Consider the following 26,297-nt stretch of genomic DNA (forward strand, 5'->3'; position numbering starts at 1 on the left):
CGGCTGAAGGAACTTTGCAGCATTCCATGGGGACATTTAACGCCCAGGACATCATAATAAGCAAGGAGGAATGGCTATAAAACCCCCCTGCACACAGAAGGCCCCTTCGTAGTTAGTTTGCCCTGCAGCAGGGAGTCATATGATCTGCTTTTGTTGCTATTCTTACATTTTCTAAAAAGCCAGCAAAGTAGATTTCCAGACACTCATGAAAGATCCACTATACTGAGCAGGCCCAACCATTTTAGCTTTCCAGAAAAGATTTCCTTCCCTCAGTCTGCCTGGCCTTCTGCTCTCCCTTCATCCCAAGATAGTATTTCATTTGGGACTAAAGAAGCGTTAAACAAAAAATATGCTTCCTAGTTTTCAGAAGGACATATTTTAAAATAATTTGGTTTTAAGACTCTTTCCAGAGGGTACAAAAGAGAGAAAGTCTCTAAAAAGAGGACATGAAAGCCAGGGAAGACTCATGATGTTGAAAATGGGGCCTTAGGCCCAGGAGGATGGACCCTGGCTGGTGCAAACAGTTAAGTGCTCAACTACTAGTCGAAAGGTCGGTGGTTTGGACCTTCCCAGAGGTGCCCCGGAAGACAAGCCTGGCAATCTACTTCCAAAAGGTTATAGCCTTGAACATCCTAGGGAGCACAGTTCTACTGTGTACATATGGGGTTGCCATAAGTTGGAATCGACTCAACAGCAACTAACAACAACAACAAAAAGGCCCAGGAGAAGAAACATGACCCGCTAAAAATCTTGGCCATGTAAGGAACACACCACCTCCCAGTTCTGCTCATGACCTATGGGTCAGACAGGAGGAAGAGAAGGAAGGAAGGAGAAATAAGAATTCATAAACGCAGCCAAGTCTTGATTTTCAGAAGGCAAATTATGTCGAATATAAATGACTGCATTTAAACGCTTTCTACCAAAATGAAATAGAATAGATTCTGCTATCACCTGTTGACCCAGTACTTGTGAAAATGTCTTTTAAACCAAGATATACGGGTTTTTCCATTAATCTATAGAGTTAGGAGTCACATACATAAAAGAAAACATGGTTTAGCTAAAGCTGGTCTGAGGGACTGATGCTGTCTACTGGAAAGATGGAAGGAGGGAAAGGAGGAGGGAGGGAGGGAGGAAGAGAAGGCGTTCTGAACTAGCTGGGAGGATAAGGAAAGCCAAAAACATCTATTCTTAGTAAGTCTTTATAACCATTTTGCAATATTGAAAATGTCACATTTTAAATGCACTTGAAATTCTATCATACGTATCAAGAAGCCAAATATAAATGAAGATCCATTATTTTGTATTATATCAGACATTGCTCTCTGATAAAATTGTGGACAATCACACGTTGGAACTCTGCTAAACCTCCTTCCATGGGGAAAAGGACGTTAAGCAGAAGGCAAGATTTAAAAAAAAGCTTCTTACCTCTTTCTGGCTTCTTCATACTGCCAGTTAAGTCGGACTCGGTCTACAAGTCTTGTTTTATCATCAAAGACAAACTTTCAGGAACAGAAGCAAAAAAAAAAAAAAAAAGAAGGAAAACATATTAAAAACATATTTTTAATACAACATGATGAATCTTGAAAACATGATGCTGAGTGAGATAGGTCAGACATAAAGGGACAAATATTGTATGACCTCATTTATATGAAATTTTTAAAATAGGCAAGTGTCTAGAGACCAAAGTTTACGAGTAGTTACCAGGGGCGGGTGGAACGGAGGAGGAATGGGAGGAATGGCAAATTATTGCTTCAGGGCTACGGAGTTTCTGTTTGGGATTATGGAAAACTTTTAGAAATGGACAATGGTGATGGTTTAACAACATGGTGAATGGAATTACTGTTACTGAGCTATACACTTAAGAAGTGTTTAAATGGCAAATGTTTTGATATATGTATCCACAGTAAATTATAAAAAAACATATTTTCAAAATAGAAAATTCATTTCAACAATCAGCAACAATGGAGAACCTTCTTTTCTTTCAATTTGGAAAAGGTCTAGAAGGAAACTCACTAAATAATACTCTGCAGAGACCTCTAGCTGGTGGGGTTGGAATACTTTTGCTTTCTCCAAAGTTGTGAATTTTTTTTTTTTTATAGTGGAAGTATATTCCTCCATTGTGTAATTCCAAGCAACAACAACAAAAGAAGATTTAAAAGAGATAGGGATACAGTGTGGGTGAATGTCAAAAACATTATGCTGAGCGGAAGAAGCCAGACCTAAAAGGCCACAAAGTTTATTACTCCATTTGTATGAAACAGGAGCCCTGGTAGTGCAGTGGTTAAGAGCTACGGCTGCAAACTAAAAGGTCGGCAGTTCAAATCCACCAGCCACTCCTTGGAAACCCTATGGGGCAGTTCTACTCTGTCCTATATAGGGTTGCTATTAGTCAGAATCGATCGACTCGATGGCAATGGGTTTGGTTTCGGTTTAGGGCTAGGGGTTGTAGGGAATGGGGAGTGATTGTTTAATGGGTCTGTGGTATCCCTTGAGGGTGATAAGAATGTTCTGGAACTAGATGAAGGTAGTGGTTTCAAAACACTGTACTAAAATGCCACTGAATTGTACACTTTAACCTGGTTAATGGTTACGTTTATGTTATGTGGATTTCACCTCAATAAAAACAAAAAAGAAAATAGAGAATCACTTAGTAAAAGTTGATACAAAGGCAAAAAGCTTAATCCCATTGCCTCCAGGTCCTCAATACATCTAACACAATGATGTTCCACTCAGAAGGCACAAGATCTGAAGAAGACAGACTAGCTGTGTGAGGTGTGGGCTACAGGACTCCTTCCGAGGTCACATGGTGTATTACACAATGAAAGGTAAAAGGGAAGGGACCATGGTATGGAAATGCCTGGCGTTGGGGAGAATCATCCAGGACTTGAAATCACAACACAACCAGTAGCTGTACTTAAATATTTTTCATACCAATAACATGGAAGTGAACCAAATCCCATACAAAACCAAAAGGACTTGTTTGCAGGATAAATGTAGCTCATCTTGGTTACTTCTTCCTTCATTCCTGGGAATAGCCTACAAATGTATTTTCAATCAACTGGCTCCATTGGTGGATCTGACCTTCCTAGACCATATATCAGAACCACTAAGTCTTTTTTTTTAATTTTTTATTGTGGTAAATGTATACAGAACAAAACACTTGCCATTTCAACACTCTTCACATGTACAATTCAGTGACATTAATTATGTTCATCATGTTGTGCAACCATCATCACTATCCATTTCCAAATTTTTCCATCACCGTTACCTGAAGTTCAGTGTCTTCTAAACAATGAGCCCTCCTCCCCCACTCCCTCCATCTAGCCCATGGTAACCACCAATAAACTTCGGTTCTTATACACTTGCCTATTCTAGATATTTCATGTAAGTGGGATCATACATTTGTCCTTTTGTGTCTGACTGACTTCACTCAGCATCACGTTTTCAAGGTTCATCCATGTTATGGCATATATCAGAGCGTCATCACGCTATATGGCTGAGTAATATAGGCCACATTTGGTTCATCCATCTGCTGATTGGCATTTAGGTTGTTTTAGTAACCTCATACCAACAAGTATTTGAAAATATCCTACTTGAATGATCAGTGATGAATTTATTGACAGGAGCTTTGCTACATGCTGATGAGGAATTTCTTTATACCTTTACTGCCTTGAATGACAAGATCAACAAGTGCCTTTCGAGGGACTAAACATACCCCCTGAGATAAGCCACAGTTCTATACATTTGCACAGTTTCAGCTGACGTCCCCCTCCACAATCTCCTCAGCAGAAACATATTTAGGCCGCAGCATCACCTTCTGGAAACTACCTGCGGTGGGGATGAGCTACTTGTCACCTCATCACCATCTTTACTAGAGACCCCTCAGTCAACTTCATCAAGCCCAATACACTTCTAAGCATAGACCTCTAAGCTTCGTTTTAGCACTCTTCTTTGAGAATAAAATGGATGTCTTAGTCAAAAAAGAAGAAGCCTACAGCCAAAACCATTCAATAGGCTCCTGCCTCACACGCCAACATCATGTACCCCAACTGCTAAATTCCAAGGTTTGCCTATATTGCCTACAAATCTGTGGTTGCAAATCCCTGGTCTCAAAAAGCGTGTATGATATACACGAATACCTACCCACTGACTTGAAGCATTAACCAAGTGTGACAGGCAGACCAGACCTGGTATTGTACAATCCCTTCCACTTGAGAGTGGGCTGGGCCTAGTGACTTGACTTTAACCAAGGGAATACAGCAAAGGTGATAGAAAGTCATTGCCGTGAGTAGGTTACAAAAGACTGGGCCTCCCATCTTGCTAACAGCCTTCTCAGTTTGCAAGCTTTGATGCAGCAAGCTGCCCCGTTGGAGAGGTCCACATGGCAAGGAACTGAGGTCCTCAGCCCAACAACCTGTGAGGAACTGAATCCTGAACACAGTCATGTGAGCTTGGGAGTGGATCCTTCCTCAGTCAAGCCTTTGGGTGAGAGCTTAGCCCTGGCACCTTGACTGCAGCCTTGTGAGAGACCCTGAAGCAGGGGAGCCAGCTCAGACTCCTGACCCATAAAAATGTGAGATAATAAAAGTGTACTGTATTAAGCTACTAGGTAGGTTTTAAGATAATTTGTTATGCAGTAATAGCTAACTAATACACTAAGTTGTAGCCTTTGCTACATTTTTCTACAGTAACAAAATGGAGTAGAAAGTACAGGGGTTTAGGGGTCAGCGAAGTAGATTCAAACCCAGATCTGCTTTTCCCTAGCTATCTGATATTAGGTAACCTTACACCTTGGTCTCTTCACCTCTAAAACAGGTGGGAAAAATGTTTAATTTTGTTGGCAGCCAGAAAGCTGTCAGCCCAATGCCAGCCCCCGTACACTACATAGGCTTATAAGCAATGACAGTGTACTACTAGCATTATTACAACAGCATAACCAGCCACTGCCCAGTGAACATTTTTAGAACATCCTACCTAAATCATTAGGAAGCCTTCAAGCTTACCTGTTTCTCACAAACTAGTTAAGAGTATCTCAATTCTAATTCTAATCTTATGATAAACTCCCCAAAAAACTCCAGTTGCCGTCAAGCCAATTCCGACTCATGGTGACCCCATGTGTTACAGGGTAGAACTGCTCCATGGGGTTTTCTTGGTTGTAATCTTTATGGAAGGTGATCACCAGGCCTTTACTCTGTGGCACCACTGGGTGGGTTCAAACTGCCAACCTTTAGGTTAGTAGTTGAGCACAAATTGTTTGCGCTACCCAGGGACCTTAACCATATGATAAGAAGCAATGAATTACTTAAGGAATTCAATGACTCTTGTACTTCTTTCCTTCCCTCGCTCTGAAATCTTTAGGCAAAAGGCTGGGCATTTCTGACTTAGAGATTCTTCTTTCTCTGGGTTAAAGATGGTGACCATATTCTTTAAACCAAAGGAGACACATGGTCACAAGTATACTTTTGAGAACAATAAGGAGAAAATTGAAATTGGGACTGTTCCAGAAAATCCAAGACATAAAGAGTCATTATTTATTATATTATGCACCTCGAAGAGGCACTACTGACAAAACTTTAAATTGGCTAATTATTTAAAACCCTGAGTGTTCCATATTTTTTCTGTTGTCTTTTTTTTTTGTCTTCTGCATTCCATTGATACCTCATCTTAATAAGCCCTAAAAAAAAAAAAAAGAAACAGTCCAAACTGCTTTTCCATGTGGTAGCAAATGAATGTGAAAGTCCCCTCACTGACATTACGACAGCAGTGTCTGTAAATATTCACCACCCTACTTCAAATAGTGATTGCCAACCTTGTTTTTCTGTCTAACTTAAGGCTTTGCAAATTAACAAAAGCGGCATTATAGAATCCTTCCAAGTCTCACACAAAATTAATTTTAATTCAATTTCCTGACATTCTGTTAGAGGAATAAGAAACAGCATTTGAATATAATTCTAGGGTGGCTCAGCTACAAAAAGCCTTTAGGAATCACTGGTTGAAGCCAGCCAACTCCGCACGGGCTGATCACTTGTTTTTGTAAATAAAGTTTTATTGGCACACAGCCACAGACATTCATTTACGTATCATCTGTGGCTACTTTTGCAGTACTGCGGCAGAGTTAAGTAGTTTCGACAGAGACCACATGGCCCACAAAGCCAAAAATATTTACTATCTGATCCTCTACAGAAATAGTTTGCCAACCTGTACTCAAAAAAGTCATATGTCTGTCAAGAAAACATTTAAACTCAAGTTTCAAAAGGATTCTGCCATTTGTAAGCATCCAAATCACAAGGTTAGAGGCACTAAGCAGTTCAACTGCCTCCCATGCCATTGAGCCTTCTCAGCTGGATGTGAGACACAGTTATTTTCTCTTCAAACTGAACTGCACCAAAGCCAAAATAATTCTGACGTGAAAATGGAAAATTAAACAAAACGAGTGATGGGAACACAAAAGCCACCCTCTTCTCTTTCAGCACCCTCGTTCTTTTCCCCGGGAAAGTATACCTCTCCAATGATATCAGTCTGAGACCCAGCATCACAGAACTGTTGAGGTAAACAGGAATCGACAAGCACGCCCGGATTGGGAGGAAAATCTTGTAGAGAGTCGGTAAGAGAGAAGCTATTCTTGAAGCCATCGGTAAGCTTAGCCAGGCTCTGGAATAGAATGAGACAAGAGATTTGAATAGAGATGTCAGTGCTGATCCTCCCCTTAGGAGGAGCCTTTCTGCTTTGCTTCTAGGTCTGCTACTTGATTACGAGAGATTTTTCCCACTCTGGCCCCCATCATTACATTCAAAAGAAATGTTTTTCACCACATGCTCCTTTAAGAAGATTCTTCGTCATTTAAATGAGATAGAGACTGAGTCATCCTGGCAACGTGGGACTCTATATACAGAGAACAATTGTGGGACCGTTTTCACTATTTTTTAAACCTTCATATTTCCTAAAGAAAAACATGAGCAATTCAATACGAAACTCTCTATGAGTGAATGAGTCTGAGAAAGATTAATACCCGCTCGAGATCTTAATAGATAAACCACACAGAGGACGAAAACATCTCTCAGATGATGCTTGCCTATTTCCATAACCTGGTTTTTAAGTCATAATTCTACACGGTCAAAAGTAATCTCTTACGAGTGCGCAATCAGTTGCTGTGGAGTTAATTCCAACTCATGGCGACCCCGTGTGTGTCAGGGTAGATCTGTGCTCCAATGGGGTTTTCAATGGCTAATCAGCAGGCCCTTCTTCCAAGGTGCTTGTGGGTGGACTTGAACCGCCAACCGTCTGGTTAGCAGCCAAGTGCATCAACCATCTGTACTACCCAGGGACTCCCATATGATGTTAATTTGTGAAAAGTTAGAGTAAGTATGTATTCTGGCACTGGAACAATTCGGTGTGGAAATCAGATTTTCTACCATTTCTTCAGACTTTTGAAGAAATGGCAGAAAGAGACATTACTACAAACACAAGAATCAGAGCAGCCAGGTGCAGAATGACTCATGTAGCTGGCTCTAGACTACCTGGCTGTATGTAGTCGTCTTGCCATGGGTTAACAGTGTTGAGTTAGGATAAGAAAGACAAAAGGAATTATTTAATTTTAATGGAAGAGAACTTTGCCTGTGCCTCTCCCTGGAGCTTCTCGAACACAGAGACTTCCAAGAAGATGCTGGGGCCTGAAGCGTCTTCCAGAAATTCTATCTCCTGCCTCCATGGCGGGGAACCCAAGCAAGGCAACAGGTTGGCTTATCCCAGCCCTGTACATTGTGGCCTTAGAGAGGCCAGGGCAGGGCGCCCTGCTTGATTGTCCAGGGGGACACCTCTGTGTCCCCACCAGGAGAGACCCTGGGCCACATCAGGGCTTGGGCTTGCCTTATATAGAGAATGGACGTTCGACTGCAGCCCACACGGAGGCCTCAGAAACAGCAGCTGTTCCTGTTGTCACTATTGCTTCAAGAAACTCTAATAAGTCATCATTCACTTATCATGACCCGGAGAGGTTATTTGTACATATGGATTTTGGGGTTCTGTCTTCCAAGGCTCTATCTAATTCAGTAGGCCTGGGGCGGAGCCTTGTAATCTGCATTTTTAACATGCACCAAGTGACTTGAAGCAATCAGCCCACTGCCTTGGCTTCAGGAAACACCACCAAACCCAGTCATTATTTGTGCGCCTGTCTCATTTGGCCTTTGAGTCTGAGCTGGCACGTCGTACATTCCACAGAATCTAGACACAGGCCTTCCAGGCACTAGGGATTCATTTAGTGTGGTGACGGAAAAAGAAGCACCTGAATGCATTTCAACGTCAAGCAGAAAGACCAGCATGCGCTCACTTGCAAAACTGCAAGAGCTCAATACTCCCGGCTATGTAATTTAAAAACATCCACATGGTGGAACACCAGGCGGCCACATCAAAGGAATGAAGCAGCTCCTTGTGTACACATATGGGAAAAGGAAGGGGACAGTGTGGTCACATGAGTGAGTGTAGGGCAGTGTGCAAAGTCCCAAGTTGTGTGGGAGGGCAGCTGAACACGCATTCCTATTTCTGTGTGTCTGTGCAAAAATGGGACGGGTGCTCAATCAATCAATCAAAGTAGTTAGAACAGGGTGGACAGGAAGACTTCTTATCACACACCTTTTCCATTATTTTGATTGTTGAAGAATGTGAATGTATTATCTACTGCTGTCGGTTGAACTGTGCCCCCCAAAAAGATATGCTCAGGTTCTAACCTCCGGTACCTGTAAATGTGACCTTATTTAGAAATAGGGCCTGTGCAAAAGTAATTAAGGTATGGCCATACTGGATTAGGTGGGCCCTCAATCCAGTGACTGGTGCCCTTCTAAGAAGAATGAATTGAGACACAGGGAGAAAGCCACGTGGCAACGGAGGCAGAGATAGCGGTGATATGTCTATAAGCCGAGGAATGCCAGGATTGCCAGCAACCACCAGAAGCTAGAAAAGGCAAGGGAAGATTCTTCCCTAGAGCCTTTAGAGAGAGCATGGCCCTGCTGACACCTTGACTTTGGACTTCTGGCCTCCAGAATTGTGAGAGAATATATTCTCATTGTTCTAAACCATCTGGCTTGTGATTCTTTGTTATGGCAGCCCTAGGCAGCTAACATACCTATTTTAAAACATATTTTACATATACATATATATGTTGAGTTGCTGTTTGTTGCTGTTGTTGTGTGCATCGAGTGGATTCTGACTCATAGAGACCCCATGTGACAGAGGAGAACTGCCCCATAGGGTTTTCTTGGCTGTAGTTTTTATGGGAGCACATTGCCAGGTCTTTCTCCTGCAGAGCCGCTGGGTGGGTTCAAACCACTGGACTTTCAGTTAGCAGTTGAGCTCCTAACCGTCTGCGCCATCAGGGCTCTTTTACAATATATAGATATATGAAAATATTATATTTTTTTAGACAAGCCAGATGACTAGACAGTGGCTCTGAGGAGCAGCTGCATCCCTGCCTCTCACCTGCATCAGATCCCGCCTCTCCTTCTCGCCTGTACAAATGGCTTTCTTGATGGTCCGGAGCTCATTCATGATGGCCTGTGCCTCGTCCAGCTTATAGTTGGTGTGAGCACTTGACATCTTACGGTCAATCCTGGTTAAGAAAGAAAAATAAGAGTCATTCCACATGAGATCCTAAGATTTCATTAAACAAGCCAAAAAAGCTTCACAGAAAGGTAAGACCATTAAAAACAACGTTTTGGCAAAGAGAAAGACAGATCGCCATAAAACCTTCCTTCCTTGTGGTAAATGCAAAGAAATGCAACTCTGCTGGGTGGACAACTTCCTTTGCTCCATGAGAATCCTACGCAGGTGAGAATACTACAGTGAGAATGCCCATGTTCTCTACTAACGATAAAGCAATGAGATAATTGGCTTTAGTAATTTCCCAAGATTGTAAACTCCCTGAGAGTAGGACTGTGTCTTATTTGTTCATCCTCAGCATCTAGGTTAGTGGTCAAAAATGCATAATAGACATACAAATGAGATCTATGTGCAAGGAAAATACATGGGAAACAGCAGAAAGTAAAGAACTTTCAATAATGGTGCCTTTAGCAAAAGTTGGAAAATTCTGTCTTCTCTATTTATCTCTCTTATTTAACTCTGGTTCTCATTTATTACTCTCTCCTACCCGCCTTCTCAATTCTTTCCTTCCATTCAAATATCTATCTATCCATGCATCCATCCATCCTTCCATATATCCATCCATCCTTCCATATATCCATCCATCCATCCATCCATCCATCCATCCACCCACCCATCCATCCATCCATCCATCCATCCATCCATCCATCCATCCATCCATCCATCCATCCATCCATCCATCCATCCATCCATCCATCCATCCATCCATCCTTCCATGTTTCCTTCCTTCCTTCCATGCTTCCATCCATCCTTCCATATATCCATCCATCCTTCCATATATCCATCCATCCATCCTTCCGTGCTTCCTTCCTTCCTTCCATCCTTCCGTGCTTCCTTCCTTCCTTCCATCCATCCATCCGTCATCCTTCTTTCCTTCCTTATTTCCATTCATCCATGCGTCCATCAGTGCATCCCTCGGTCCAAATATCCTCCCATCCATCCATCCATGCATGAATGTATTTATCCTTCTAAATATCCTTCCTTCCTTCCTCCCTCCCTTCCTCCCTCCCAACCATCCATCCATCCTTCTTTCCTTCCTTATTTCCATTCATCCATGCATCCATCAGTGCATCCCTCGGTCCAAATATCCTCCCATCCATCCATCCATGCATGAATGTATTTATCCTTCTAAATATCCTTCCTTCCTCCCTCCCTCCCTCCCTCCCATCCATCCATCCTTCATTCATCCTTCTTTCCTTCCTTATTTCCATTCATCCATGCATCCATCAGTGCATCCCTCCAAACATCCATCCATCCAAATATCCTCCCATCCATCCATCCACACATGAATGTATTTATCCTTCTAAATATCCTTCCTTCCTCCCTCCCTCCATCCATCCATCCATCCATCCAAATACCCATCCTTCCATTCAAATGTCTGTCTGTCTGTCTGTCTGTCTACTCAAACATCCATGTATCCATTCAACACTTGCGCATGCCAGGCCTGGTTCTGTGTGGTAGGGGCAGAACACTGTACAAAACAAGACTTGGCTCTGGTTTCAAAGAGCAGACAGTCTTTCTGTAGCCTATCCTTTTTCAAATCACATCTAAGTCTTGAGCCTTGGTAGCCCTCAGGGCTAAAGAAGTTGTAAAACTTTGCTCTAGAAATGGAACAAACTCCTCTTCTGGAAAGTACTTAGCTTATGTTCTAGGTTCCAAATCTACCGTAACATGGGTTCTGGTTCTAAATGTTTTCCCCGTGTTATCCTGAAAAGCTGGATCCTTGACTACCAACCCAAAGTTCTCTACTTTTCACTCACAAAAACATCCTAGCGTGCCAGCGAATATGTGCCACATTCCAGCACTACCATTCAGTAGCGATGGGACCTTGGGCAGGCTACTCCACCTCTTTACACCTGTTTCCTTATGTGTAAATGGAGGTGCTAAAAATATTTCTCTTCTAGGGTAGGTGAGAAACTTAATGAGGAAAAGCAAGGGAAGGGCTCATTGGGCAGGATGCCAGGTGTATAATGTTTGCGGTGATTGTCATTATCAGGGTAACGTTGAATCTACTCATTTATGGTAGGAAAAGTCAATGATTTACCAACTCCAGTCCTTCTCTATCATTAACAAATTCCCTGCAGCATATATCACAACTCACAACAAAACTTGGCACGAGAGGTATTTGAATAATCGGCACCCTTGAAATAGGAGAAGGGCAAATAAAACAAGCAGCAGGAACCCATTCGCTCCTTGGGAATAAGGGCACTAGAGTTAGACAGCATGGCTGTTGCCCATCAGGTACAAATAAAATGTTTATGGAAAGAGTCCTGAGCACTTTCATGCAGACAGTGGATACGAGCATACCACTGGACCCCAAACATCAAGTGGCAACACCCCTAAATCCAAATACCACCTGCTCTTCTGAGCATGCCCAGAATGCTTCAAGTGTACAGAGTCTTAAGTTTCTAAGACACATATTTCCTTGATTGTTCCTACAAAGCAGAATTCTTGACTTACACAACTTTATCAAACAGTACGTGTATTAATTCGGAAAAGGAGGTAAGCATAGTCGCACAACTTGAAGGATGTAATCAATGTCACTGAACTATACATGTAGAAATTGTCGGATTGGTGTATATTCTCAACAATAACAAAAAATAAATAACTTTTTTAAAAGTACATGTATTCTTAAGCATAAGAGTGTTTGGTGCAGCAAGATAAACTAAGAGAGAAAGAAGAAAAGTCTGGGATGTGGACACTTTTTTTTCCTTTCTCTCTGCTCTCATGAAAGCCCAGAGTTGGCACCTTCACAAAAGAGTTCATCTGAAAGATCAAGGTGGTAAGCTTTAATACTTCACAGCACCCTGAGGGGCATCGTGAGATTTAGCCATCGAATATAAAATGCTCTTAGCATAGTGATGGCACTTAGCATAGTGATGGCACATAGTGATGGCTGTTAAAAAGTGGTAGCCATAGCAAGGACAGGGACAGTGGCACAGTAGGAATATTAATCCTTTATACATTTTGAAAATTCTTTTATATTGTCCCTCAAAACCGGCCCCACTTCCACCACAATGACTGGCTTTATCACTCACTGCTGTTGCCTTACACAGGCCTACAGGTCAACTGCGATACCCACGAGAGGCCTTTTACTTTCTGACCCACAATGTTATGCAGGGCATGCTATACGGCCAACAGGTATAATGGAAAGGGAACAGACCCAGAAGTCAGGGCTTAGCTCTGATGCAAATTAACTGTCACCTGAAGAAGTCTCAACACCCAGGAGTCTTGGTGACTTTGTGAAGGTACCAGGCTTAGGATGGGGTTCCCAAACCTAGCTGACAACCAAAACCATCTGTGAAGTTAAAAAAAAAAAATACAGTGTCCTGGGTCCCCCTACAGATGGAACTAGAAGATTTGTTAATTCATCAACCAGGTCCTAGAACCACTAGGCTGGAGCCTGTTTTCATACTAATTATTAGCGGATGGACGCTATATAACTGTCATAATGAAACGGACAGGGCAGTGGTGGCTCAGTGGTAAAATTCCTGCCTTCCTTTTGGGAGACTCAGGTTCCATTCTGGGCCAATGCACCTCATGTGAGGACACCACCCACATGTCAGTGGAGGCTTGCCTGTCGCCATGATGCTGAACAGGTTTCAACAGAGCTTCCAGACTAAGATGGACTAGGAAGAAAGGGCTGGTGACCTGCTTCTGAAAATCAGCCAATGAAAACCCTATGGATCACAATGGTCCGATCGCATTGCACATGGGGTCACCACGAGTCAGGGGCCGACTCAATGGCAGCTAACAACAACAACTAAATTAAACTCACACGTCCTCTACACATTTCTAAATATCCTCTGAATCGACAGTAGAAAGACTTGTGACAGAGAACCATTTCTGCACTAAATTGTTCACAGACAAAGCAACACCAGAAACAGAGATGAAACTTTTGCATTCCATCTCCAGTTGGGGAGTGCGGGCTGGGGGGAGGCCCCTGTAGAGTGCGGTTTGTCTTACAGGGATACCAGAAACGCCAAGACATATGACGGCAGAACACACAAAGCACAGGGAAAGCCCATGTGTTTTTCCATTTTAGACACTCTATGGAGAACGGAAAGCGAAGAGTCTCTGACGCAAGGCAGAAATACAAGGCCGTACATCTCACAGCACTAAATCTGCCAACAAAGTGGCCCAACTTTTCTCTCACGGAAAATCTAGACTCATTTACGTAATAATGGCTCCTTGTATTCATCTTCTGATAAAGGGGCCTTCCGATATATGCATTTTTAATTGGAAATTAAATGAACCACATGTGGTTCACGAACCACAACACATCGAATCTAATGAAGTCTGTCGAAGAGGGTTATTACCCTATTTCCAGACAGCAAGTCCGAAGTCAGAAAAATCGGGTTGTTCTCTAGCACCTCTGCTAACCGGTTCTACCTGCTTCTCCTACATCAGAACTACAGCAAATAAATCCCCACACTGCACTAATACCCACAGAGAGCGATGAAGCTCTACCACATTAAATAAATTTTTTTCAAGTGCCTGGAAATAAATGCTAATCGAATATCCATATAGGTTACGGACACATACCCATTGTTAAGGCTGCAATATGAGACTCTAACCATGTCAGCTCGGTTTTATACTTAAACATGATTTACTTACAGCTTTTAGGAGCTATAAATCCTGACAGTGTGGCCATCAGGAAATCTTGGAAGGGACCCAGCAGCCTCTCAAGGCACTGAATTATAGGATGGGAATGGCTGCCACACAAAGGAAAACAAGGCCCAATTTCCGACAGGAGCAGGATCAGCAGTCCCTGGAATTGAGTCCATCAGTAGACACGGCAGAGCAGTCGTAAGAACAGAAACTGACCACGAGGGAAGGGGCCTGGGTACTGATTGTGGCTCACTGCATGTGGCTCTGAGACCTTGAAGAAGAGCTAAGTCTTATCTGAAAAAATAAGAAGACTGGACTCCAACAGTTGTTTTTCCCCTGTTGTGAGGGTGTCCTGGAGTGGGGAGACAGGAGTAGCTAAGGGGGCTCAGAAACCCTCACCCCTGCTTCAACGAGTAGCTCCTCTTTGCTCAGTCTTATATATTCCAGTTCCATATAAGCTGTTGTTTATAGGGAGCAACAGTGAAAAAGATTCCACTGTTAAAAAAAGGAGCAAATGGATGTTTATAGCAGCATTATTTATAATAGCCAAAAGGCAGAACCAACTCAAATGTCCATCAAGTGATGAACAGATAAACACAATGTGGTTTATCCATACAGTGGAATGCTGTTCAGCCATAAAAAAGAATGAAAAACCGATTCATGTTACAGCCCGCTTGACCCTTGTTACAGCATGCTTGAACCTCGAAAACATTACCCTGAGTGAAAGCAGCCAATAACAAAGGGCCACATATTGTATAATTCTATTCAAAAGAAATGTCCAGAATATGGAAATCTATAGAGACACGAAGTAGATTAGTGGTTGCCTAGGAGCCCTGGTGGCCCAGTGGTTAAGAACTATGGCTGCTAATCAAAAGGCTGGCAGTTCGAATGCACCAGCCGCTCCTTGCAACCCTATGGGGCAGTTCTACTCTGTCCTATAGGGTCGCTAGGAGTCAGAATCAACTCAAGGGCAATGGGTTTGGTTTTGGTTTAGGGCATTGGGGGATGAGGAAATGGGAGGAGTGATAGTTAAAGTTGTGAGGCTCCTTTTTTAAGTGATGGAAATGTTCTAAAATTGACTGTGGTGATGGTCGCATGTATCTGTGACGACTGAATTGTACACTTGATATGGGTGAATTGTGTGGTAAGTGAATTACATCTCAAAAAATCTTTCCTTTTTTTAAGTGTAAAAGCCATGATATAACACAGTCTCAAAGCTCTAGATAGCTCTGACATACCATCAAGAACTAGTATATAAAAATAGCTAGATCTATCACCTGGTAAGGTGACTGAGTCTTATTACGTGTTTTATATTTGTTCTCTCTTTTAATCCTCTCAACCACCTTAGAGATAAATATAATCATCTTAGCCTTTATAATGAATACATTGAGGCTCGGAGAGACTAACTAAGGAGCCCAAGATCCAACTGCACATCTCCCAACTCGAAAACTTGCATCTGATCAGTGTGCGCAATGCTTCTTCCTACTATGTATGCACACTGCTGAGAGTGTCACCAATCACACCCCTGCAGAAGCTAGGCAAACTTGGCTCATAGGTTTTCATATGTGCAAAGTACGTTTCATACAACTCAAACCATGGCCATTTTTCAATTGTAATAAATCTTCATCTAAAAAAAACTTCAAAGGAAAGGTAACCTCTCTTCCTTCACATCTGTAAAACTCACTTATTTGAGAGTTCTCTCTTCTTTAAAAGTCCTATACAACTGAAGTTTAGTCAAATTCAGACGGCATGCTTAATTTCTCAGGATTTTCTAAAATATCATTGTACTCAAATTCATGTAGAAAATCACAACATGTGTGGCTACCAAAGAATTGTCTTATTTTAATTTTAATTAAGGGCCCAAGACAGTGCTCACATCTCAAATAAAATTACAGAATAAAAGCCAGTACTAATAAAGACATAAGATATTAAAAAAAAACATAAAAACAGACAAAAATTGGTGTGCAGACATAGCTCGTGTTTCCTTTTCAACCCTCTATATTTTGCTACTAAGCTTTAGGGAGATTAAGTGACTTGCTCAAGGTCACACAACCAGTAAGAAGTACAGTGACATTCACAGCTGAGGCTTCCTCACGCCAGCACTCATCCACTTCATGGGTGGGTGAGCAATTCCCTTAAAGTAAAGGCCTCCAAATCCACATTTGTGTCAAAGCAAAAGACTATCCACATAACCAAATTTTGTCCCAAAGTTGGCTTTTGAAAGAAATGGGCTGAAAAAAAAAAAGAAAGTGAAGCTTCATCTTCAAATGATGAACATAGTATAATAGCTGAAAGGCATTTCAGAGACATTTATCACCAACCTTTCCCTCCCCTAAAGTTTCCATAGGTGGTGTTCAACTTAAGATGTTGAGAGAACTGTACTGGAAAAGTAAGAGTAAAACAGAACGACTTCTTAACCCCACATCTTGCTGAAAAAGCCTCCCAGGCCTCGAAATAGAGTGCACATTAATACCACAGATTAGAACCCAAATGAATGTGAAGTTTTGTCACAGCTTCTGCCTTCTACATCACCAGCTCTGGCGGGGGACCTTGACTGAGCCTCTGAGAACTTCTGGCAGGCCTTCGATCAACAGCAGGTCCCACAGCAGGTACACTGCTCTTGCTGTTTCCACCCCCATTTTTGTAGGCTTTACTGTTATCTGAGTCTTGCCAGCATTTTCGCATGGACTGTACCTTATGTGCTATGTAATGGGACACTGTTCAATCGAAGCCTGCTCTAACTGTGAACAATCGCATTCTCTTCTGAAATGACTAAATCCCCTCAGACAGAAAACACTTCCGGTATTTAATAACGCCTCATTCTAGGATCAAATGCTCAGCAGTGTATAGCCGCTGTTATTTAAGGAAACGAATGGTTACTTTAACTTCATTCACACCACCCCCATAGGGAAGTTAATCAAGTAATTAAAAGGTTCGAAGCAAAGTGGCTTGCCCTATGGTTAAAACAGCACCTCATGGAAGCTGGTTATTGGAACATGTGGTGAGCGCTCTTTCTGTGATTTGAACAGCAGTGATAATAGGACTTATAAAAACATAAGGTCACAATACAAAATATAAGACAGATTTTAGAAGAGAAGGAAACGCTAGAGGGCAGTTAAGAAGACTATTGTTAGTTGCCACCAAGTCAGCCCTCGACGCATGACAACCCCACGCACAATGGAACAAAACACTGTTTGCTCCTGCACCATTCTCGTGATCATCTGCAGATCATACTGTCATATCCATAAGGTTTTCTTTGGCTGGTTTTCGGAAGGAGATCACCAGGCCTTTCTTCCTAGTCCATCTTAGTCTGGAAGCTCTGCTGAAACCTGTTCAGCATCCTAGCAACACACAAACCTCCACTGACAGACGGGTGGGGGCTGGGCATGAGGCACACTGGCTGCTAAGAAGGCTATGAGGCTGATCTACAGAGACCTCCTGAGAGCCTCACAGGGCGGGAAACAAAAAGGGGAGAAGGAGGGGTGAGCAGGGGGAGCCCAGGACATTTTTAGGGCAGTGAAACTCTTCTGCATGATACTGTAATGGTGAACACGTGACCTTAGGCATTTGTCAAAACCCACAGGACTCTACAGCACAAAGAGTGAAGCTTAATGTCAACTATGGACTCTAAACCAAAACCAAACCCACTGCCGTCAAGTCGATTCCGACTCATAGCGACCCTATAGAACAGAGTAGAACTGCCCCATAGAGTTTCCAAGGAGCACCTGGCGGATCTGAACTGCTGACCTCTTGGTTAGCAGCCATAGAACTTAACCACTACGCCACCAGGGTTTCCACTATGGACTCTAGTTAATAATAATGTATCGATATTGGTTCATCAATTTTAACAAATGTACCTCAGGAATGCAAGGTGTTAATACCAGAAGAAACTGTGCAGTGGGGATAGGGATATACAGGAAACCTGTTCTTTCTGTACAATATTTCTATAAACCTAAAACTGTTCTAAAAAAACAATAATAATCTATTAGGTCCGATGGGAGAGATGTTTTAAGGAAAATGGAGTAGGGGGCAGAGTACGATAAAGAGGGCTTCTTTAGATAGGGTGGTTAAGCAAGAATCTTGGCAAGATGTCATCTGACCAGAGACCTACGGGAAGGGAGGGAACAGGCGTGCAGGAATTTGGGGGAAAGAACATTCCGGGCACAGGAAACTACAAGTACCCATGCGAAAGGCAGGAAGGTGCCGGGTACGATGGCCAGCCAGCAGGGAGGCCAATGGGGTTGGCGTGGGTGAGTGAGGGGGAAACCAGTGGGAGATGAGGTTGGGACTGGGAGCCCAGTCAGCCTGAGTCTGAATTTTTTTCTGTGTGAGAGAGAGAGCCATAGGCGCACAGCAGAGGATATATTTTCAAAGCATCCCTGTGGCTACCACGTGAGAACAGCAGTCGCGGTGGAAGCTGCGCAAAGGGATCAGGTTGCAGGTGCAGAGACATCACACCCTGGACGACGTATGAGGGAAAAAGGGGGTCAGGGCGGTGTTTGCCTAGAATGTCTTTCACCGCTGCAACTGCGTCCGTGCTCACGGACGTCGTAGGCACGTGGCGAAGAAGGGCTTCGGTGTCAGGTAAGCCTGGGGAACTCAGGGTTCGGCAATGTCAAAGGAACTTCCTGACTGCAGGACAACTCAGAATCTAAAGCCAGGTACATTCTAGATCAAGAGGTGAGAACTAGAGAGGAAAGTCTCCTCGCACCCAATTGGTGCACCTCATGGATCACCCATTTGCGTACATCATTGTTCTGATTCTTCCTCCTTTGCCTCTGGCTACAAGTAACAAGTTACATTAAAATAATTTTACAAAACAAGCTTCCAAAACTTTGGGTCAGGAGAGTCCAGTAGATATTCCACTGGCAAAGAATAGTCCAATTTTTCTGAAGACTTTCATTATTCATTGTGTCGCTCCTTGTTGTGTTTTCAAAAACAGTTTCATCAAGTATTCATAAAGCATATATATATACACACACACACCACACACATATCCTGAGAACTTTTACAAAGGGCAGCAAGAGAAACGCAAATCAAAACTACCCTGAGATACTACTTCTCCTCTACAGACTGTCCAAAACTCAACAGCTTGACAACACACTCTGTTGGCAAAGCTGGGGAAATGGAAACACTCTTCTCTCGGTGGTAGGAATGAAAAATGTCAACCCTTGTGATGGTGAACTTTATCTGTCAGCTTGGCTGGGTTGTGGTGACCAGCTGCTTGGTCAAAGACTAGTCTAGATGTTACTGTGAAGGTATTTTGTAGCTGTGGTTAACATCTACAATCAGTTGACTTTAAGTTAAGTAGACTACCCCTGATAATGTAGATGGGCCTCCTCCAATCATTTGAAGGCCTTAAGAGCAAAAGCTGAGGCTTCCCAAAGGAGAAGCATTCTGGCTCAAGACGATAACAGAGAAATCTTACCTGAGTTTCCAGCCTGTTGCCTGTCCTATAAATTTTAGACTTGCCAGCCCCCACAACCACAGGAGTCAGTTCCTTAAAATCAGTATCTATTTATCTGAAGACCTGGTGGTGCAGCGGTTAAACGTTAAGGCTGCTAACCAAAAGGTCAGCAGTTCAAGTCCACCAACCGCTCCTTGGAAACCCTATGTGGCAGTGCTACTCTGTCCTATAGGGTCACTATGAGTCAGAATCAACTTGACAGCAGCAGGTTTGGTTTTTTGGTCTATCTCTTTCTCTCCCGTTTTTCTGGAGAACTTTGATAATACCCCCACAGGGGGAAATCTGATACTATCTAACAATACCACAAATGCATTTGCCCTTTTAATCTGGCAATCCCACTTTCAGAAGCTTATCCTGAAAGATACGCATGCAAAACCTTAGGTGAACCACTAATGGGAAAAGTTATAAATAGATGCATCAGGCTGACAGTGCTGGAAGTCCCTGAGAAGATTCTCATCACAAAAGAAATAACCGAACAGTAATGTCCTCCTGATGGAAGTAACACACTCCCACCTGTAAAATATTCTTGCCAAGGGAAAAAAAAAAACAAGCTTGAATCAGATCAAGCCTCTGGAACTAATCACTCCAGTTTGCATAAATAACAGGAGACAGGGGAACATGTTAAATGGTACCAGGCAGATTCAAGCAGCAAAATCCACCATGAGGGAAATCCTACCAAACCCCAAAACCAACCCCGTTGCCGTTGAGTGGATTCCAAGTCACAGTGACCCTGTAGGACAGAGCTGAACTTCCCCATAGGGTTTCTAAGGCTGCAATCTTTATGGAAGCAGACTGTCACATCTTTCTCCCATGGAGCAGCTTTTGTGTTCCAACTGCCAACCTTTTGATTAGCAGCCAAGCACTGAACCACTGCGCTGCCAGGGCTCCTGGAAAATTCTACAGAACAAGCAAATTAGTTTCCTCAACAAATTGAGTTAAAAACAAAAAAGGATGGAAAAGTGCATATGGAAAGACATATCAACCAACTGCAATGTATACATTTGCATTTGAATCTTGATTCAAACAAACCTAGAAAATGTGAAAATTCCCCGGGGAGATGAGGATATTAAGGACTTACTGCGGAGTATGCTGGAGTCCCTGGGTGGTGCAACCAGTAACACGCCTGGTTGCTCACCAAAAGGCTGGGGTTTCCAGCTCATCCAGAGGCGCCTCAAAACAAAGGTCTGGTGATCTACTTATGAAAAAGCAGCCACTGGAGACCCCACGGAGCACAGTTCTGACACGCATGGGGCTGCCGTGAGTCGGAAGGGACCGGCCGGCTGGCTGGCTGGCTGGTAAGCATGGGAAGGGTATTACCGTTACGGCTTTGAAAAGAGTCCATAATTTTAGGAGATATGTTTCTGAATTAACAATCACTCTGGGATTTGCTTCAAAATAAGGCAGTGGGAACATGGGTGTTGGGAGGGTTGAGAGACAAAACTAGACAGGCCACATGTTGTTCATCGTTGAAGTGAAGTGAAGGGTACACGAGGCTTTCATTATACTATTCTCTCTGCCTTCATATAAGTTTGACACTTTCCACAATTAAAAGTTTAGCTAGAGAGTGAAATCACTCAGACACGAAAGGGCAAATGTGGTATGATCCCACTTATATGAAGGATCTAGAACAGGCAAATGCAAAGAGACCAAAGTAGGTTGGTGGTCACCAGGGCCTGGGGGCCAGGGAAACGGGGAGGTTTCTGTTTGGATGATGGAAAACTTTTGGAAATGGATAGCGGTGATGGTTGTACAACATGATGAATGTAATGAATGTCACTGAACTGTATACATTTAAAAATGGTTAAAATGGAAAAATATTAACAAAAACATTTACAAAGGTTTAGATGGCAATTTTTCATTACATATATATTTTACAGTGAAATTTGAAGTTTAGCTACAGACATGCATGCGTGTGCATATTCTATCATAATCCAGAATATGTGTCCATGACCAGCTCTCCTCTATAAAAATTCATAACATATACAGATTTAAAAAAAAAATACAAAAGGTTCTTTTTTCCTCACTTGGACCCAAGCAGAATGAGGGATCCCTTGCTAGCCAGGAAAGCTCACCAAGATAAACAAGTTGAGCTTAAAACGTTATAAGCAGCCAAACTCCTGGTGAGGTGCTCTGGGAAAAAATACACTGGATATTCTGGGAAGCAAGAACAGCAGAAAAATTTCTGGAGGAAAATCTGGGCCTTTGCCTTAAATTGATGTTCATAATAAAATCAGAGAAGTCCGTTGATGTCCAAGAGCTCATCTATTATGTGCTTCTAGTCAGGATTTTATGGTAGGACTGCGGGGCGGGGGGGGGGGATCACATTTTCAATGCCTAAAACCTGTTTTTAAAAATTCTCAATAATCTAAATTTGCATCATTAGGTCCAAATGTAAAAGTCCTATCTTCGACACCAGAAAAATAATTTTAGTCTCATTGCCTGTGTAACTCAAAGGAAGGTTAACAGATTATTTTTCACTTTTAAAGAATTTTAAGAGCAGTGTGTCAGTGTGTGTTCTCTCCTTCCTGTGAGGTTGCATAACAGAATAAAGCAACCACGCACAGGGAAAATGCAATGTTTGATGGAGAGAAAATACAACTTTCAATGGAACCAAGGCAATGTGTAGATTAAGCAATGGTCTGGCGTCTGCTCAGTCTGGAAAACCTCCATGCCCCATAGGGTTCGTACTGCTGGGTGTGGGTCCCTCAGGACCAAGGCCAGGTCCAGAACCTTACCCCGTGCCCTTCTCAGGGGAGGCTGCTCCATGAGCTCCAGCAGGCAGGAGGATACTCCCCTTGCAAAGGGCCAAATTCACAGTCACTGCTCCCAAACGTGGGATCTTGCTAATGAAAGTAGCAAAAGAAGACCAAGAGCACTAGCCCCTTGCTTTGCCAGGAGCACAACCCACACTCCGCTCTGGCTGCCAGTGTAAACTTCACACTCGCCCAGCACTAGCTTCTGCTTCCCACTTCATTACCCTGGAGCAGGGCGGCTGCCCTTCCCATCCTTGACACTATTGCAACTAAAAGAGACGAATGCCTTCCTGGCCATTCCATGGGGAAGGAGGCTTTCTGAGTCATCTGAGCACTCTGCAGTTTCTTTTCTACATCAGTCTGAAACTGACTTGGGAATACCACCTTTGTCTTCAAATGAGGACAATGGAGAGAGAATGATGGCCCCTAAGCAAAGGAGCAGCCACTAACCCCACAAGCCCATGACAAAACCCATCTCTAGAAGCGAAAGGCACCAGGCTTGGCTCCCCTCTGTGGCATGGGGTCCTGTGCAGCCTTAGACTGCTCCTAAACCACCCTAAACCCTGATCCACTTCCTGAGCACTTCTGCGAGCAAGGATTAAATTAGCTGCAACCTCTAGCACATGGGATGCCTGGCACTAAAATTATGTACGATCTACAGGTGAGACAGCAGCGATTCAGTGGTAGAATTCTCACCTTTCATGCAAGAGACTTGGGTTCAATTTCTGACCAGTGCGCCTCATGCACAGCCCCCACTGATCTGTCAGTGGGGGCTTGCCTGTTGCCATGATGCTGAACAGGTGTCAGTGAAGCTTCCAGACCAAGACGGATTGGGAAGAAAGGCTTGGCAATCTACTTCTGAAAATCAGCCAATGAAAACCCTATGGATCACAGCGGTCTGATCTGCAACTCATCATGGGGACAGTGCAGGACTGAGGAGCATTTCATTGCAGGGAGTTGCCGTGAGTTGGGGGCTGACTCGATAGCAGCCAACAACGACAACAAACAAAACCTGTAGACACTGTGGAATCCTGACTCTCCCTGTGAACAAGAGAACACTACGGTGGGGCCCAATGAAATCAGTAAATAAACCTCGAACTCAGCTAGTCAGTACTAGTCACTTCTGAGGACCGTCAAACTGATTTGTTTCTGCTTATTTCTTATCCACCCAGTTAGCATAGGGGACCCAGAATGGCACTGCCACACCTTACATGGAAACATCCTGATGGGCATCCCTCAGTGTCTGGAGGCTGCTCTCATGTAAGGAATAAAGTTACAGAACCCAGACAATGCTAGTCAAACACTCATATGCACTCATTCCCTCCCTAGAAGGCACAATACTGCTGTCACATTTGACACACTGTGACTTGAGTCTGTCCACGGAATGCAGAGCAGCAGAATTCCATCCCGTTTATGGATAACAGTAACAATACTGACTCCCACCACTTACTGTGTGCCAGGCACTGGTGCCGCCCTCCAGACAATTTAGTACAATTATCACCACCAACAGGAGCCCTGGTGGTGCAGTGGTTAAGTGCTCAGCTGCTAACCGAAAGGCTGGAGGTGCAGTTTGAACCTACCAGCGGCTCTGCCGGAGAAAAGATGTGGCAGTCTGCTTCTGTAAAGATGACAGCCTTGGAAACATTATGGGGCAGTTCTACTCTGTCCTGTAGGGTCACTACGAGTTGGAACTGACTCGACGGCAACAGGTTTGGTTTGGGGTTTTTTTTTTTTTTTTTTAATTACCATTTACAGAAGAGAAAAGCAGGCACAAGAAGTGTGAAGCATTGTCCAAGTTCAGGAAGTGAAGCGAGGCTCTGAATTGAGACAGAATGACTCTCAATCAACAGGCATGCCACACCCTTTCTTAAGAAAATGAATTCCTTCAGATCAACAATACCACCATTTGCAAAATACTTACTTTTGTTCATTACATTTGCTGAGCTATACAGCTCATGAATTGCAAGAAATTCGCCCCCAACTCTTAGTAGGGATAAAGTCCTAATTATAAATAGGTAAACTGGAGGTAGAGCTATATAGCCCAGCACTGTCCAATAGAACCTTCCATGACAACGGAAATGTTCTATGATCTGTGCCATCCACTGCAGGAGCCACTAGCCCAGGGATTCTAAACCAGAGATGACTGTGCCCTCTGGGGACATTTGGCCCTTTCTGCAAACATTTTAGGCTGTCACAAGTCGGAGGGTGAAGGGCGACTGTTACTGGCATCTAGTGGATAATATCCTACAACACACAGGACGGCCCCCTACAGCAAGAGTTATTCAGCCCAAAATGTCAATAGTGCCAAGGTTGAGAAACGCCGCAGTCACCACATGTGGCTACTGACTTGAGTACTTGAGGTACAGCTACTGAGACTTGGGAACTAAATTTTAAATTTTAATTGAATTTAAATTTTAATTAAGACATTAAAATTTTAGAGAACAAAACCGAAAAAAAAAAAGAAATTTAAACAGCCACGTTTGTGTTGACAGTGCAGCTATAAAGAATGTGCAAACATATATAAGGGTTTCATTTCCCAAGTATCTTGATTTAAAAGAACTGAGTATCTTCAAGTAAAATAGAGATTCTAAGCTGGACCTCTTGCATGGTCGAACACACCCAGTTTTATCCGGTAAAGCAAATGATTACAGGTCTTGGGACCGAAACGATCTCAACCTATTCTCAAACTTTATATGGGTAAGAAGCCCAGCTCGCTGGTGTGGAGCCGGGCATGGAATGCAAGTGCCTAGCAGGCCACTTTTGGTAAGCAGAACTGGCGCTGTGGGATGACCCAAACGCTGGGTTAAGGGGTCCGATGCCAATGCTCACCACCAGCCCGTCTCGTCCACTGCACTGGGGAAATAGAGCATGAGCATACGTGTTAGGACCCGAAAGATGGTGAACTATGCCTGGGCAGGGCAAAGCCAGAGGAAACTCTGGTGGAGGTCCGTGGCGGTCCTGACATGCAAATTGGTCGTCCGACCTGGGTATAGGGATGAAAGACTAATCAAACCATCTAGTAGCTGGTTCCTCCGAAGTTACCCTCAAGATAGCTGGAAATGATGAGCATATATATCAAAGCATAAAAGCAAAATGCCCATGAAGCTTTAGGACACATGTCCAGGCAACAAATAGGTCAGCACAAAATGAAATCACAGGAAAATTCTCCCTTCTGTGGATGCAGGCAACTCACTCTTGCAGGGTCTCCACTCCCTTTTCTTTGTATTGCAGTTCTTGCTTCATCTGGGTCAGCTCTCGTTTTAATCTGGAAAGCTAAAGAAAAAATTACATTTTGTTTTCCAAAAACAAGCTGTGAAAAATTATTTCTAGTTACTAACATTCTCATTTAAGTTCCTGACTCACTTGCAATTTCATGGATCATGTATTTTCTCCACAAACTTCCATTCACGTGCACATAAAACAGCCAATCTAGAAGAAATGCCTTGCTTATATACAAAAATCCGGGATCACTGACAGGTTCCTACCCAAATGGAGAACTAACAACTATTTTCTTTTTCAAGGTATTGATTTGCACATTACATTTAGCAAACAGGTAATACTTTTTTCATCTTTACTTCAACTACTACTCATAGAGAGCACATATTAAACACTGTTTCTAGAAGTGTGATCTCTGACCACCTGTAACTCAATTGCCTAGAGTGTTTATTTAAACCGATTCTGGGACCCACTCAGGCCTACTTTAATTCATAGGCGTAGGCCTGAGAGCCTACACTTTTGACAAGCTCCCCAGGTGTTAAATTTAAGAACCCGTGCATTAAAAGACAGACCCCAGTTTAGGGTCTCCTGTGCAAACT

The 26,297-nt window shown here is 43.1% G+C and overlaps 1 protein-coding gene across 1 annotated transcript in view; it reads right to left on the reverse strand.

Annotated features, from left to right (window-relative positions):
• The window catches only part of WWC3 (WWC family member 3), a 129,882-nt gene that overhangs the window by 50,608 nt on the left and 52,977 nt on the right, over positions 1–26,297 (reverse strand). Inside the window, exons 5-8 of the mRNA XM_049873116.1 lie at positions 25,676–25,755; positions 9,472–9,601; positions 6,502–6,651; positions 1,426–1,499 (exon numbers count right to left, since the gene is read on the reverse strand). Coding sequence (XP_049729073.1) covers positions 1,426–1,499; positions 6,502–6,651; positions 9,472–9,601; positions 25,676–25,755 — 434 coding nt within the window. The remainder of the gene's footprint in view (positions 1–1,425; positions 1,500–6,501; positions 6,652–9,471; positions 9,602–25,675; positions 25,756–26,297) is intronic.

The sequence above is a fragment of the Elephas maximus genome, chromosome X, assembly GCF_024166365.1.
Source record: "Elephas maximus indicus isolate mEleMax1 chromosome X, mEleMax1 primary haplotype, whole genome shotgun sequence".
Classification (NCBI taxonomy): domain Eukaryota; kingdom Metazoa; phylum Chordata; class Mammalia; order Proboscidea; family Elephantidae; genus Elephas; species Elephas maximus.